At 48.1% G+C, this 15,533-nt stretch overlaps 1 protein-coding gene and 1 pseudogene across 1 annotated transcript; one reads left to right on the top strand and one right to left on the bottom strand.

The window, feature by feature from the left end:
• The first annotated feature begins 4,069 nt into the window (after positions 1-4,069).
• Positions 4,070-6,836, top strand: LOC124675962 (annotated as a pseudogene).
• Positions 6,837-11,122: 4,286 nt separating this feature from the next.
• On the bottom strand, positions 11,123-15,300 carry LOC124647611 (uncharacterized protein At4g15970-like). Its single transcript, XM_047187527.1, has 3 exons — positions 15,043-15,300; positions 11,839-12,216; positions 11,123-11,608 (listed from the first exon to the last, which is right to left on the bottom strand). Exons 1-3 carry the CDS (start codon positions 15,298-15,300, stop codon positions 11,123-11,125), a joined length of 1,122 nt encoding a protein of 373 aa, XP_047043483.1.
• Between the last annotated feature and the right edge of the window lie 233 nt (positions 15,301-15,533).

Raw genomic sequence — 15,533 nt, 5'->3', positions numbered from 1 at the left:
AGATACTATTAAGGAAAGCTAGAGTTGTAATAGGAGTCATTGTTTGTAATCTTACGGGATGGGTTAGAAACCCTCCCGGACTCTGTAAACTTGTGTATCACGAATCCCTCGGCTCCACCTCCTATATAAGGGGGAGTCGAGGAACAAAGAAAGCATCGATTCATTGTCTCACAAACCCTAGTTTTTACATCGTCGAGTACTTTTCGGCTGAAACCTTCGAGATCTACTTGCCCTCTACATCCAACGAAACCCTAGTCTACTACTTGTAGGCATTGACAAGTTAATCCCTTGTCAGCGTCTTCTCTCCGGCTTGGTTCGATGGCAAGTTGGTCTTGGCGAGTGTGTCGTCTGCTTGTATCGGCGGTGGGTTTGAGTGGATTTGTCCTTGTGGCGTGGCGAGTGTGGGCTTGGCCCCGTAGTGTCTTGTTGTATGGTTTTTGTCCGTTTTTCTCCTAAAAGCTGTGCACTTTCTGCTTCATTAATGGATGAGGTAAAGCTTTTGCCTCCGTTTAAAAAAAAAAGGCTCGCCGTCTCCTTGATCTCCCTTGTGATCACACCATACTCACCGAGATATTGCTTGTTCAGCTTGTTAATGACCACAAGGCAGTCCCTTGCCACACACAGCCATTGGAGGTTCAGGTCCTGTCCCGACGCAAGCGCCTCACGACAGGCCATTGCTTCAAGAGTGGCCGGGGTGTATGATCCCTGCAAAGTTAGGGCTGAGGCACCCAAGAAAGTACCATTTTCGCTACGGCAGACCACAACAAGTGCACCTCCATCTCCGCTCTTTGATGTCGCAGCATCGTCTTTTAGTTTCGCAAAGCCGTGTGGTGGTGCAATTCATTTTGTGGCATCAAGCGATTTAGCCTTAATCTATTGTCGACAGGCTGGAACTGGGATTTAATTCAGGTCCTCCAAAAATCTCCTGACGAACAGATAGGTAGACAATGGGCCCTGGTGCTCCCCTTCATGGATGAGACGCGTATACCGTATAGCCCAAAGTGTTACTGCCATCTCAACAATCTGAGTGATCGAGTGTGTCTAGCATCAAAAATAGCCACTGTTTGGCTGATGGCTCCTTGAACATGCACATGTGTTGGCTGAGGAAACGGCTTTGGCCTGTAACTGTGAGCTAGTGTTACCGTTGGCCCGCGAGGGCTCGTGGAGATGCATATTCGGTTTACGAGCATCTTCACCGGTGGCCCCTAAATAGTCGCCGGCAGGAGCGTTGGCACTGCTGTATGGGGAGCGCCGACAATGCATCCTCCATTTGGGGACGCTGTTCCTACACCGGCGCCTCCCAAACGGCGGTCCCCAAGTTTTTCTTTTCCTTTTACAATATTTTGAAACAATATATCAATCAGTATTGCGCCGGCTTCACGATGCCGGTTGATGTTCCTCCTCTTGCCTGGCTTTGAGCCGCCGCGCCGAGGCACGACGAAGAAAGGCTGGTGAACGCGCAACATGTTCGTCAGGCGGCGACGACGACGGTGACGATCTAGAGGGGTGGGAGTCGGCTCAGGCGTGTGTAGGAGGTGGGAAAACGGTGTGTCTGGCTGCCAGGCGGAGCCCACACTCGTTTTCAGACGTGCCGCGAGGTGCCGGCGCGCCCGATTCGCGCCCTTGGCGAAGGGGTCGGCACGGGGTTGCCGGCGATTCTATTGGGCTCCAAAATTGGCCGGCGCCGTTTGGGACGCACCGGTGCGAGCCCATTTTCGCTGCCAGCCCCAAAATGCTATCGGGACCGCTATCGGGAACGTCGGTGGAGATGCTCTAAGTACTGGGCCAGGCCAACCAAATGTTGTACACAAACGTACCATTATTTTATTTGGCAAATCGCGTGTGAAATTCTAGACAACACAAAACATACCATTATTTGGCAAGTCGCTTTACTATTGTAGTCCTCGGTGTGGGTTTGATTTAGGCGGCATAAATTTCTTTAACTAGATGAGGGGCCTTTTTACAGCCAGCTGATCCTTAGCGTTGGCCAAAAAGAAAACCGGAAAAACCAAGTCGGAAGGTTCGAGAACGTTCCTAAAACCTGGGATAAACCAACACACAGAAGGTGCTTCCCGTTTGCTGGGCTTTTATCACATAAAACTAACGTAACGGGAAACACCTTTTAGGGCCCAGTAGAAGAAACATAGCCACCGTAACGGCCCGTCCACCTTCATTTTAACAAAAAAAGAACTTCTTCTCCTTCCCGTCGCTGACGCCGCCGCCTTCACGCCGCCAATTTCGCCTACCACGGTGGCCGCTGATCAAGACAGGTCTGAGCCGCATGCAATGCGCATGCACTTCAAGGGATCAGGCCTGAAGAACCTTAACTCGCCCAGTTCCAGTCCTTTTATTTTCTGTACTTCCTACCGTTAGGCAATGCACTCTACGTGTTTGTGGAACTGCTGACATGCCAATGCTTGAATTATACCTGAAGGATGTTCCTTGGGAACGATTTTCCAGTCAAATCAACTGGTAATACCGTGATACTAGTACTAGCTACTAAATGGTTTAGTGTCCCAGTAGAAATGTTTCTTATAGTTATATATCTCAATGGTTTAGCGCAACAGTACATCCACAACTTTCCCTTCAGCCCAATCTCTATAGCTATATCTCAATGGTCTAAGCATTCTGTTGAAAGATCTCAGGTCCTAGATCAGTCAATGCAATTATCCTATTATATTTTCTTCCGTGCTACTGTATAATACTCCCTCCGTTTCAATCTATAGTGCCTATAGATTTTCTGCACGGTAATTAGCGCAACTCAGTTTTTAACACAAAACCCCCTAAAGAGTCGAACCACGATCTCAGAAATACTCCCGATCTGCCGATCCCTCGATCCCGCTGTGGAGTCCTTATTTCCAGCTATTCAGCTCATCTCGGTGGAAGGGGTTCTTCGCAAATAAACACATATATACTCTTATATTATGAAACAAATGCAGAAAATCTATAGGCACTATAGATTGAAACGGAGGGAGTATTTATTTATGTGCATCAGCGATGGGGTTGATAACTAATACATCAGTATCTTCGGAAGGAGTGATGTTGTGACATATTTACCTAGGGATAGCACCTCAAGCTTAGTTTGAAGAAAACTCTAACAACGTTGTTCGGTAATAGGACCAGAAAGGAGCCCTTGATGTAACGTTTTACTGAACCAAACCTCAGAGGCTAATTGCACTGAAGGTGTAAGTTCCTGTCACCTTTATGTATATACACGAAGCTTGATGCAAAATTTCTTATTTCTGCTTTATCAATTATTTCCGTGTTTGCCTCAGATACAATGATCCTTTAGGACTAGTTAAATTTGGTAAACAAAGCATGTAGGTATTCACTTCAGTACTATTTCGTCACTTTTCTGTAATCCACCAACAGTTTATTTTGAGAGGAAGATCTGTTTGTATGTCAATTTTATGTCATATGATCATTGTAAAAGTTGATGTAGATTGTTTTCTATGATAGAAGCTCTGCTTTCTTAGAACATGAAATGATGTTTCTTTTGTTTTTCGTTGCTCTGATCACCTCTCAGTATTTTCTTTAAGTGCCTCATCCTATCGTTACTTCTGTTATGTCATATACGCCATAGGATAGAAGATGGTGTTAAAAACAGATTTGATAACAATGGTCATTAGGACCTTATTACATAAAGGGTGACCACCAAGATTTACCCTAAAAGGTAAAAAAGGTATAATTTATTTCTTCTTTTTGGGGTAATTTTTTGTATGTATAATCCTTAACTTAATCATATACCACTTGCTGTACATTTTCAGATGTAATAAGTGATAAAGATAATTTAGTATTTGAACGGCTTTTGAAATAGCTGGCCTGCATAAGTGCACGAGTTGATGACTAGTAGGAATAATCAAATTCATCCAAAATATTTGCTTCTTTGACAGAAATTGTAAATCCAAGAATGAAGAAAAACAATCACTTTCTATGTTGTCAATTCTGAGATGCCATTCAGGCCAATTCACATGTCAGTAATGAAAGCTTCTGGCCAGCCATTGACTGGAGTATGGGTCTTCCTGTTGTTTGTTGCTTTGAAGTCTAATCTTCTTGCTTGGTACATTTGTACATGTAACAACAGAAACTCTCATACACTTGATCTTGATAGACAGAACGACACGAGCCAGTCAGCCACTATGGCTTACCCGATCCAACTACTACTATTTTCCCACATATGCCTCCCACTGATGGCTCTCTTGTTGTTTCCCATGGTGTGTGACGCCTACGAAGGCTCTCGCCAGATCCGCCTGAGATGTGGCACCGCCAGCATTGCCAGTGATTCTGATGGTCGAACATGGGAAGGGGACAGTAACTTGGGGTTAGCTGTTCCTGGCTTTTCAGCCAACGCAGCATACCTAGACCCCTCACTTCCTTCTCCTGTGCCTTACATGACTGCTCGCATCTTCACATCGAATTTCACATATGCATTTGGGGTTGACCCTGGTCGCATGTTCCTTCGACTCTACTTCTATCCATCTGCTTATGGTGAACATTCTGCTGCAGATGCCTTCTTTAGTAGTTTAGTGTCACTGCAGGGATCCATAGCCTTCTAAATGACTTTAATCCTTCCCACACTGCTCAGGTCATGGGACAGACTTACCTCATACGTGAATACTCCTTGAATGTTACTTCAGGTGGGCTTTATGTCACATTTTCCCCATCATCACGGAATGTTAGGTCTTACGCGTTTGTGAACGGCATTGAGGTTGTGCCCACTCCTGACATTTTCACAAGACCGGTGCCAAAATTTGCGAATGGTGGGAACCCGGATCTAGCCCCAGTTTCCTCTGACATAGGCTTTCAAACAATGTACCGTCTCAATGTTGGGGGTGTGACTACCTCCGGGAAATATGATTCCGGCTTTTATCGCTCATGGGAAGAGGACTCCCCATATATTTATGGACGTTCAGATGGGGTGAATTTCTTCAGAGACAGCAATGTCACAATTAGTTACCCGCTTAGCATGCCAGATTACATTCCTCCAGTGTATGTCTATGAGACAGCAAGATCCATGGGAATAGATGCACATATCAACTTAAGGTACAACCTTACATGGGTTTTGCCTGTTGATGCAGGGTTCTACTACCTTTTGAGGTTCCATTTCTGTGAGATCCAGTATCCAATTACCAAGGAGGACCAGAGAAGCTTCTTCATATACATCAATAATCAGACTACAGAGTCAATGGATGTCATTGGGTGGAGTGGAGGAATTGGTATTCTGTTTTACATCAACTACATTGTTGCCACAGTTGGTTATGGTCAAACAGATCTGTGGGTGGCACTCCACCCCGATGTCAGAACCAAGCCAGAATATGTTGATGCAATCCTGAATGGCGTGGAGGTCTTCAAGCTACAAGATAAGCGCAATAACCTTGCTGGTGTCAACCCTATACTCAAGTTTCATGGTCAAGACAAAACTGACGCTAGTATCCTAGCAATTGTTGGTGGAGCTATTTCTTGTTTCCTGGCTGGTTGTCTGTTTCTGCATTTGTGTTAAGTACAGAGGGAAGAAAACTGAAAGTCATGGCGAGATCAACTGGATTCGCTGGAATCCTCCAGATAAACACATGCATCTACTATTAACGACCTCGCACTCAAAGGATTCCAAGCTTTGCCACCGCTTCTGGTTCATGCAAATCCAGGAAGCCACCAATAACTTTGATGCAGCCTTCCTGGTTGGCAAAGGTGGGTTTGGGAATGTATACCACGGTCAGATAGCGGGCTGGACGAAGGTAGCAATCAAGCGTGGTAATCCGCTGTCCCAGCAGGGCATTCACGAATTCCAGAATGAAATCAAGATGTTAACCGATCTCCGGCATCGTCACCTCGTGTCACCGATTGGGTATTGTGATAAAGGGTCCGAGATGATCTTGCTGTATGAATACATGGCCAACGGGACACTCCAGGAGCACTTGTACAACACCGACAAACCACCATTGCCATGGGAGCAGCGTCTTATGATATGCATTGGTGCAGCACTAGGGCTGAATTACCTGCACACTGGTGCGAAGCAGGCCATCATCCACCGTGATGTGAAGACTACTAACATCCTGTTGGATGACAGGTGGGTGGCAAAGGTTTCCGACTTTGGGTTGTCTAAGGCTAGTACACACATGGATAAAACCCATGTGAGCACTGCCGTGAAAGGCAGCTTTGGATATCTACATCCTGAATACTTTCGGTGCCAGCGACTCACCAATAAATCAGATGTGTACTCCTTTGGGGTTGTTTTGTTTGAGGTTCTCTGCGCACGTCCAGTAATAAGCACCAGTCTTCCCGAGGAGCAAGTGAGCCTGTGCGACTGGGTGCTGTGTTGCCAAAGGGAAGGTGTTCTTCGTGAGATCATCGACCCCTATCTTGTTGGCAAAATCATGCCCAGGTGCTTCAGGAAATTTGCAGAGACTGCAGAGCAGTGTGTCGCTGAACGGAGCACAAATAGGCCATCTATGGGTGATGTTCTGTGGAACCTCCAGGTCGCACTACAGCTGCAGCGGGGTGCAACAGATCTGACGGATGACTGGTACCACTCCAAGGAGACACCATTGTTGATGAACTGGGTACGACCATCTTCAGGCTCAGTGATGAGCATGTCGGGACAGAAAGCCGTATTCTCGGAGCTCATGCATCCAGATGGCCGGTAAGACAGAACTGTTGTTTAATGAGGACTTATATTTATCATCTTCTGGGTCTGTGAAGCTGGCAGATTCAGATTTACAGGTCGCTTTGCCCCTTGTGTACTAGCAAGTGTGTTGTTGAACCGTTCCATAAACCTGTGTGCGCATTGTACATTCTGGTTACATTCCTAACTGATCATATCCTCATTTGTTGTACTGGTATATGCACCACCAATGATATATATCCGTACTGCTGAAAGAACTTGAGTTAGCAGATACCACATGCCTCAGTTTTTAACTCGAGCCCATGAAATTTGCTTGAGTTTTAGAGGAGTCATGCTCTCTTTTTTTAAACCTAAATTGCAAAAGAAAATTAGAAATGTTGGCACCCATTTTGTAGGGAATGCTCAGAGCACCTAAGCATACAAAACAAAAGGTTCAGGGGACACTTTTCTTTTGGAGTTGGATCCTGTTCTTTCTTTCCTCTCAGGGCTACAGATATGCTTGGCTTTAATGCTTGCTCAAACACACATACTCCGTATGTTCGGAGGTATAAATAAGCTGTTGCATTCATTTCTCCATACTATCCGACTGTCTCCAGACATCAAAACTTCAATTATTTTTCTCTGGATCCACACAGAGAACAGGATTCACATATGCACGGCCCAGCTTTTGTCAAATGCATTTCGACACTTGGTAACTGACATTGTTGCAATCAAGCTGAGAACACAATGTGAACCAGAGAACATCATTCACACGGACCAGGAGGATCCATTCGTTCAACCATTCAAAATATAACCATTACCACCAACGCATTGTTCGTTTTGATCCGGTTCACCACATCACACTACTAAACGATTTCAGTACAACAAGATAGCGCTAGATTAAAGGAGAAACGTATTACTGGATTTTAGGGCTTAGAAGGTTCAGTAGTAATATAGTGTTGTTTGCATGTCACCACTGTTCCTTTGTAAGTTCAGAAAGTGCAGAACCGGAGGTGAATCTGACGGACGACAGCAGTGAAGATCTTCTGGCTCAGACTGAAGCCATCCCATCTGGCCTACCCTACCCTGTTGTATGGTCTGAATTTGCATGCTAACAGGGACCGTGTTAGCAGCAGCGTGACTGACTGACCATCCTTCTTTTGATGCCGCTGAGCCTTGATGCGTGACTGACTGTATGGATCATATTGATTTTTTCCTCCAATGGTACAGATATGCTTGGCCGTAATGCTTGCTCTAAGACAACTATGTTCTTCAGGGTATAAATAAGTCATTGCATTCATTTCATCTATAATTACAGGGAAGAGCACATATGCATATCTATAATATCTAAATTGGAGCAACCCACTAAGGTTATTTCTCTCAACATGCAAGCTATACACCTCAGCATGTCTCTAATTGGTCCATGTCATTTCTTCTAGAGCCATGCCATCAGTAAACCACATCATTAGCTAAAAAAAACAATATAAAATTTCTGTGCGTAGAGCCTCTTCGTTTCTTCTTCAGGCAATTATATCTGTAGAAACTGCCCAGGAAGCTTCTGGTCAGTGGTCACCCCCAATTATCTCCTTCTTAGCCTTGACCCTTGAACTCATCTAGCATGAGTGGCTAACTGCCTGTTGATCTACCAACGAATGTTTTTCCCATAGCTGTGCTATGCTGCTCATAAACATCTGTTGGTTTTCTTCATCGTAGACGGCAACCTGCGCTCTCCGCGGGGTGCAGGGTTCATACATCCACATGCTCTCAGTGGGACGTGATGGTGTGCACCAGCAAAAGTCCTAATGCCATTGGCGAGTTCCCTCTTGGATCTCCTTGTCGCAATCCTGTGTTTATTTGTGCTATGCATGCTTACATATTCATCGATGGGTGTACTTCATCTGTGCCTACTATGGATTTTATTTTATCTACGGATTTCATTTTATTTTAAGCAATCAAAGCTCGGTAGCCATAGCCAAGACATACCATCCATGTTGTCATCTTTGGACTACCGGATCTTTGATGCCTCCTCTTAATTAGTTCCTTGCCCTTTTGCCTGTAAGAGAGGTGATGGATAGTACAGTTATTTCCCCATGTCCTTTTACAATATGGTTTCCATCTAGATCGTTTACCAGTCTAATTCATTTTTGTATCCTCTTTTGCAGGAGAGTTTCAAATAGCAAACCTCTGATATTTTCAGCACTGCTCTTTCAAAATATTTATTCCTCCGAACATTCATGAAATTTATGAAGCAAAAGGGCACCTTTTGGACTCCAACACAACGTGTGAAGTTCATATGCTTCATTAGAATTAATACATTGAGTATTGGTACACAACTCTTTCAAAGATGAATCCGCTAATAACTCTGCTGCTATGTTCACACTAATTTCTCTTAACTGTGTTATTCTGTTCAGTTATGAAAATTCATTTCTATTTTTTTATTTTTGCTTGGTTAATTGCTTAGTTTCAGTGTATATAACTTTGGCTCCATTGAAGCAATTTAAGTAAAAGTATATCGTTCTTTTTTTGTAAGAAAGTGGTATATGAAGATATTCTAACTGTTGGCATCAACTACTCAAATTTTCAATGGCATGGGATTTCTTCTATGACGGTAAGGAGTCTGCTACTGCTTCCATACTTGAAGCATGTTTTTTCTATCCACATATATGTCTCACAATTATATAACGTTAGTTTCAGGATTTACTATCTAATTGTTTCATTCCATGCCGATGATGCAATCAAATATAGGCCGAAAATGGATGCTGCTCTCTCTTCCGAAGACTGATTCTGCACTTAGCTATCGTCCACGTAAGCTTCAGGTGAGTTACTGTAATATCTCCATGTTTTATTTAGTATTTGGTAAATTGGTATCCTACTACTGGTCCAAACAAATCTGAACAAAAGTGATGCTGAAGAATGATGTTGTATTTCCAAAGTAGTCATCTTTAGTCAAGTATACACAACCGTTTCTTTCTGGGAGAAGAGTAAAATTTCCATGCAAGTTTGTTCTTTTTTTGCTATAAATTTTCCCTGCAACTCCCGGGGCATACTTTCTTAACCTTTGTATTTCATATAAATTCTATTGTATATAGAGTTTTGCTCGAAATTGTGAGAGAATGAACCAGGTCAATAGTTCTCTTCTGAACGCAATGACGAACTCATAGTTTTTGAAACTTCACATCAATAAAAAATTTAGTTGACTTGCTCACTTCAATATCTCTAAACTTTACCATTTCAAAATATTTTGCTACTAATTCCCGCTGCAACGCGCGGGGAATCATCTAGTTAGTATAAGTTATAGACCTCCTAAGCTTATTATTGGCAAAAAATGAACCAATGATCGATGATGCTACCTCACCCCCAATATTTCTCTTTATCATTATGATTCTAGATTGCATGACATCTAGAACCTGTGTACTGACTGTATGCATAGATCAATTGTTGGTAAATGGTGGGGTAGGCCTTACCTCTATTGACGAGTCATGTAAGGTGTTGCTCACGAATGGGCGTGATCGACGCGGCAGAGATGGAGGAGAAGCGGAGATCCTAGCAGTCGTGGTTCATCGAGTCGCTGCCGTGAGGGGATTTATGTCGCGTGTCATCGAAGGGACGCAAAGTCTCCCGCTCCCTCCCAGAGGTGTGTTAGGCTTGGCTCGCGCTTCACCCTGCAACCTAGCTCGTGACTGCTTTGACTGCGCCACAACATGAAGGTGGCACACACACACATCAAATCTTTTAGCGCTCCGGGGCCATGCGGGCTAACAATCGCGTCCTGTAAGTTTTGTAGAAAGTTTATTTTATCACCAAAGATTCCTAAGGTTGCTGCACTGATATATGTACTACCATTATATCCTCTTAATTTAGCGAACACTATCCTTGAGTTCTGGAAGCCCATAAATTCACTCGAGTTTAGGGGTAGTGCTTTCTTTTTTTCCTTCGCAAAGTTAAAATGCAATTCTCATATCATATTCAGAAAATAGTTGTGTGCCATGATATACATGGTTGTGTAATTTTTTTCTCAAATTTAAATTGCACTTCGACTTATAGATCGATACTCAAGTTAAGTATATTTACTTTTTATATAGAAATGTTAAGCATCCATGGATTTAACTAAGCACACCTTTTGCAGCAGGGAATGCTCAAAGCACCTAAAAGCATGCAAAAGAAAATTTTCAGGGAACACTCTTTTTCTTTCGGAGTTGGATCCAGCGGGCCGGTATACTATATGCTTGCCTGAGTGCTTGCTCTAACTCAAGGACTTTATGTTGAGGGGTATAAATAAGCTAGCTGTTGCATTCATTTCATCTATAATTACAGGGAAGAGCACATATGCATAAGGATATATGAGTATAACTTAATTTAACGGTATACCTCCTAAGCTGGCCGAAAAAAAGAATCAACGGATCGACGCGCGCTGCTACCTCTCTGAATCCCAATCTTGCTCCTTTATCATTACGATTCAAGAAGACGAAGAAGAGGAGCAGCAGCAGAAAGAATGGACAAGCACCAGAATGAATAGCCGATTCAATGGATGCATATGCCGGGGACCTTCCACTGGAACTTGCCGGCCCTCTTCTCCGCGACCGGCGCGGCGGTGTAGTTCCGCCACACATCCAGCACGTTCCTCAGATCATGCAGCTTGGCGCCCAGCCCCACGCAGCAGTTGGCGTGCAGCGTGCACATCTTGTTGAGGTCCTTGCTGAGCTGACAGAAGCCCGAGATGTACTTGGTGTCGAGGAACTGGATGGCGATGCCGAGCCTGTCGACCATGTCGTGCTTGATGAGGTTGAACACGTCCTGCTCGTTCTTCCCGAAGAAGCGGTACCGCCCGGCCTGCCAGTGGCGGTAGAACTGGATGGTGTTGGGGCAGGAGCGCACGTAGAGGAAGCCGCCGTTGGGGAAGTTGCCGAGGCTGTAGGGGTCGCCGATGAAGAAGTCGCTGGAGATGGCGATGTCCGCCCCCATGGAGATGTGCTTGAACGGGTCGCGGAACCACATCACGTCCACGTCCTGCAGGAATCATTTGGGTTGCACGGTGAGTATACATGATAAGTGCCAATACCTATTTTCCAAGGACTGGTTAGTGTTTGATGGCGATTGCTTTAGGAGTGGAGCTAGGTGATCGTGTCAAGTGGGCATGGAAAGCGTGTCGGGTCTGGAATCTTTGATAGTTCCATGGTTCAGTCGGCCGTAGGAGACGAACCACAAGTTTCCAACCGGACGGCCTCGCGCGGACGTACCGTGAAGATGAAGTTGTAGCCGAGCTCGACGATGGTCTGCTGGAACTTGTTCCTTGCCCACATCATCTCCAGGTAGTCCTTGCTCATGAAGAACTTCTCGGACCGGTAGTCGACCCCGGTCGTCCTCAAAAAGTAGCAGTGCGGGTGCACGCGCTGGCACTGCGCGTACGCCGCCGGGTCCATGGTGACGATGACGAGGTGGCCCAGCAGCCGCGCCACGCCGCCCTCGCCAGTGCGGAAGCTCTCGAAGAAGAGGTCCAGCAGCGAGCCCGGCTTCGTCCACGCCGCGTTTATCTGCGTCATGATCACCGTCCGGTCCGCCATCGCCGCCCGCGCCAGCACCTCCTCCAGGTCGCCGTACTCCGACGCCGCCTGCAGCTAGCAGACATGTTACCGCGCGCGCGCCGTTGGTCATTGATGCGACGGACACAAAGTTCAGAGTTTGTGGAATCCGTGGACTGATCCGGAGAGACGCGCGGGCCAATGAATACGTCCACATTCAGAGCTAGCCGCCTCGAGACGTGAGCTGGTCTCGTCCACATTCTTCCCTGGGAACTTTGAAAGCAGAATGGCAAAAAGGCTCGTCGGTAATTGGGAGAAAGGGCATGGTTTCATAGGCGAGCTAGCACTCGGTACAACATTTGTTTGTGAATCAGCTGTACGTGGGGGACGTGGTACTATCTGTACTGTACGTATTCGTTTATGATCCAACAGTAGGTAATCCGCGAGTGAGGATCTGGCGAAGATGTAGACTTACCTGAGGTTTGCTCTTCTCGATCTGGCAGAAGTGTTGAGTTTCGGAAGGCGTCGCCGGCGAATGTAACAGTGCTTTTTTTTGCCTAGAGTTTGCTGGATCAGTGGTATTCGGTCGTGCGCACCCATACTTTTATTCCGGCCGATTGGTTCTGGAGGGAGCGGTGCGAAACTCTAGTCTGTGTTGGCAGCAAGAGACATTTTGGTCCATGATGTAGTCAGATGAAGGGAATAACATGAAGGCCGGAGCGGAGGACTAGCTAAGGGAGGTTCAAGTCTCCGCATTGTTGAGGGACTTGCTTGGTGTCCCTGGCTCCACAGCAGTGGTATGGAAGTGGAGGCGGCAGCACATGTGAAGTTCAGAGTCCTACCTTTCAGGGTGAAAACTCAAGGTCTGGCCTTAACTGGTTGTGCCTGGCAATGACCTTGTTGGAGGCATTGTTTTGAGAGCGGGGACTATCTTCAGGGTGAAAACCTAAGATCTTTGGTCGGGCGACGACGGCACTGGTGCACCGTTTCCTTCTTGGAGGCGTCGCTTTTGGAGATTCTGTATTTCAGGTGTTGTCTCGGTGGTGGTTGTATTGCTGTTGCTAAGCCTAGGATGCTATAGCGGGACTTTTGTTTCTTAGTTTTCTTTTTTTTGGCTGTGTGCATCCGTACTGCCATTAAGGTGTTGCGTTGTTGCAGAGGCTGGGTGTAATTGGTATCTTTTGATATTAATATATTCCCTTTATCGAAAAAGTAGTAATCCTTTTTAAACATAAGGCTCGAGAGCCCAGCTTTAAATTAATAAAGCCATCAACCGGCTAGGATACAATGGTGCTGATTACACAAACTTGAACAAGGTAAAAGAAAGAGGCAAAGCCCTAGAGGAACTACGAGAGAATTCCACTCGGCAGCGCCACCAAAGAGCCCACAAGTACAAGCTACGGAGAACTGCCGCGGACGGAAAGAGACGTGCCAAGCGAAGAGGAGAAGCACCAGCGTCAAAGAGATGAAGATCCGGCTCCGAGACCGCCTCGCCTTGCTGCCGCCGAAGGAGGGACCCTTCCCATCTCATCGGCCAACACAGAACATAGAGGTGGTTGAGCGCCCAAAAAGCCTTGAACTTGCTGACTGCCGCCATAGGCCTCACCAAAGACACACCCAAACCGCACCACCGTTATTGTCACCACACCGATAGCCCTCTGTCCCCTCAACCCAAAGCGGCGCCTCCAAGGAGGAGAACGACGCATTGCGCCATTGTCGCCCGGCCGTAGCCTGAGTTTTCACCCGGGAAGAAGAGGAATAGGGGAGGGTTACCTCACCAGCCCTTCAAGAAGGAGAACGGCGATAGAATCGTCGCTGCCGATGTGGCTGGCACCGAGCCAGCCAAGAGTTTCCCCCGGCAGCTCCCCACCAAACTCGCACGGACGCAGAACGGGCAGTCCGAGGACCAACCATGCCGTATCTGGCGCAGAGAGACCGGAAAGTGGAGACGCCAACGAACAGACGAAGAACGCGCCGGAGCACGACCACGCCGCACCCAGCCACCCACCGACTCCTCACCGTCCACACGGCCAAGGAGATCGGCCAGCACCCGCGAACGCCACCCGCCTTCCGGTCGACGTCGCCACCCACCGTCCAGGGCCGCCGCCCCGGCGTCCAAACTCCGCCCGCCGCAGATCCGAGGGAGCCCGGAGGACCACATAGCAAGGGATCCGCCTCCATGAGCGCTCGTCGGCCAGCAGCACCACCACGGACCTGGAAGTGGCCAGAGCAGCACCTGCAGCCCCATGGCTGCCTGTGGCACTAGATCTGGGGACTTGGTGGGCTCGGCCGGGCCCGGGGCCCCTGCCCCGGCCCGCGCGCGAGGCGGCCGCCCTGGCCGCGCTGCCCGTCCGGCTCCACTCACAGGTCGTTGCGCCGCCGCCCGACCGCCAGGCGTCGTGGACGCCCACCCTCGCGCCGCGCCGCCCGCCTCCATCAGACCGCATCGGGCCGAGCTCGCGCCGCCCGCCGTGGCAGAAGCTTCCGCGGAAGCCGCCGCCGCCCCGAGCACGCACATCCTGCAGAGCCGCCGCGCCGCCGTCGAACAGCCGCGCCGCCACGCCCCCTGCCCAGCGCCGCGCCTCCCCTCACCGATGCCGCCCGCGCCGCCATCACCGCGAGGAGAGAGAGGCGCCCCGCCGCCGCCGACGCCGACCGAGCTTCGCCCGGTGGCGCCTCCTGGCGGCGGCGAGGCGGGGGAGAGGAGGACGGGGCTGGCGGCGGCGGCGGACAAGGGTTTCGCCCTGGGACTCGCGGGAGCCCAGGACGAAACGGTGTTTTTCAAAAAGTAGTAATCCTCGGAGATCATCTGAATTAAACCCCAAGTCGACCTGATCGTACAATCCTGACTCAAATTAAGCGGCCAAAACCAAGGAGGGGCAAGGAGGGGAGACTGGATCGATTAAGCAGCTGCCTGCGTACCTTGGCGGGGGATGGGGCCGGGGCGGCCACGGCGGTGACGTTGCGGGCGGCGTCTGCGACGGAGCGCAGGTGCTCGAGCTGTGCGGCGGCGGTGCCGTTGTTGCGGCTCCATGCAGCGATGTCGACGAGGCGGTTGCCGGGGCTGGCGGACATGAAGAAGAAGAAGAGCACGCAGACGGTGGCCATGGCGGCGCCGAGCGCGAAGGACACCAGCGGGCTAATGCTGCTCGCATCCCCCTTCATCTTCCCTCCCAGCATCTGGTCTCCCTCCCCAAAGAACCTCTCTGTCAATTAACTGCGCTTGCGCTTGCGCTTGCGCCGCGCTCAGAGGTCAGAGAAACCAATCGGGACGAATTGGCACAGCAAGAACAGAGCCAAGAGGAGTAGCAGGAGCGGGGAAGGGAAGATGACACAAGCAAGGAAGCAAACTCGAAGGCTTTTAAGAGGTTGAAGAAGGGTATGTTTGGTTCATACTTATCATATCCGTGAGA

This window comes from Lolium rigidum, chromosome 1, assembly GCF_022539505.1.
Source record: "Lolium rigidum isolate FL_2022 chromosome 1, APGP_CSIRO_Lrig_0.1, whole genome shotgun sequence".
NCBI classification, from domain to species: Eukaryota; Viridiplantae; Streptophyta; class Magnoliopsida; order Poales; family Poaceae; genus Lolium; species Lolium rigidum.
This window is presented reverse-complemented; position numbering and strand designations above follow the sequence as displayed.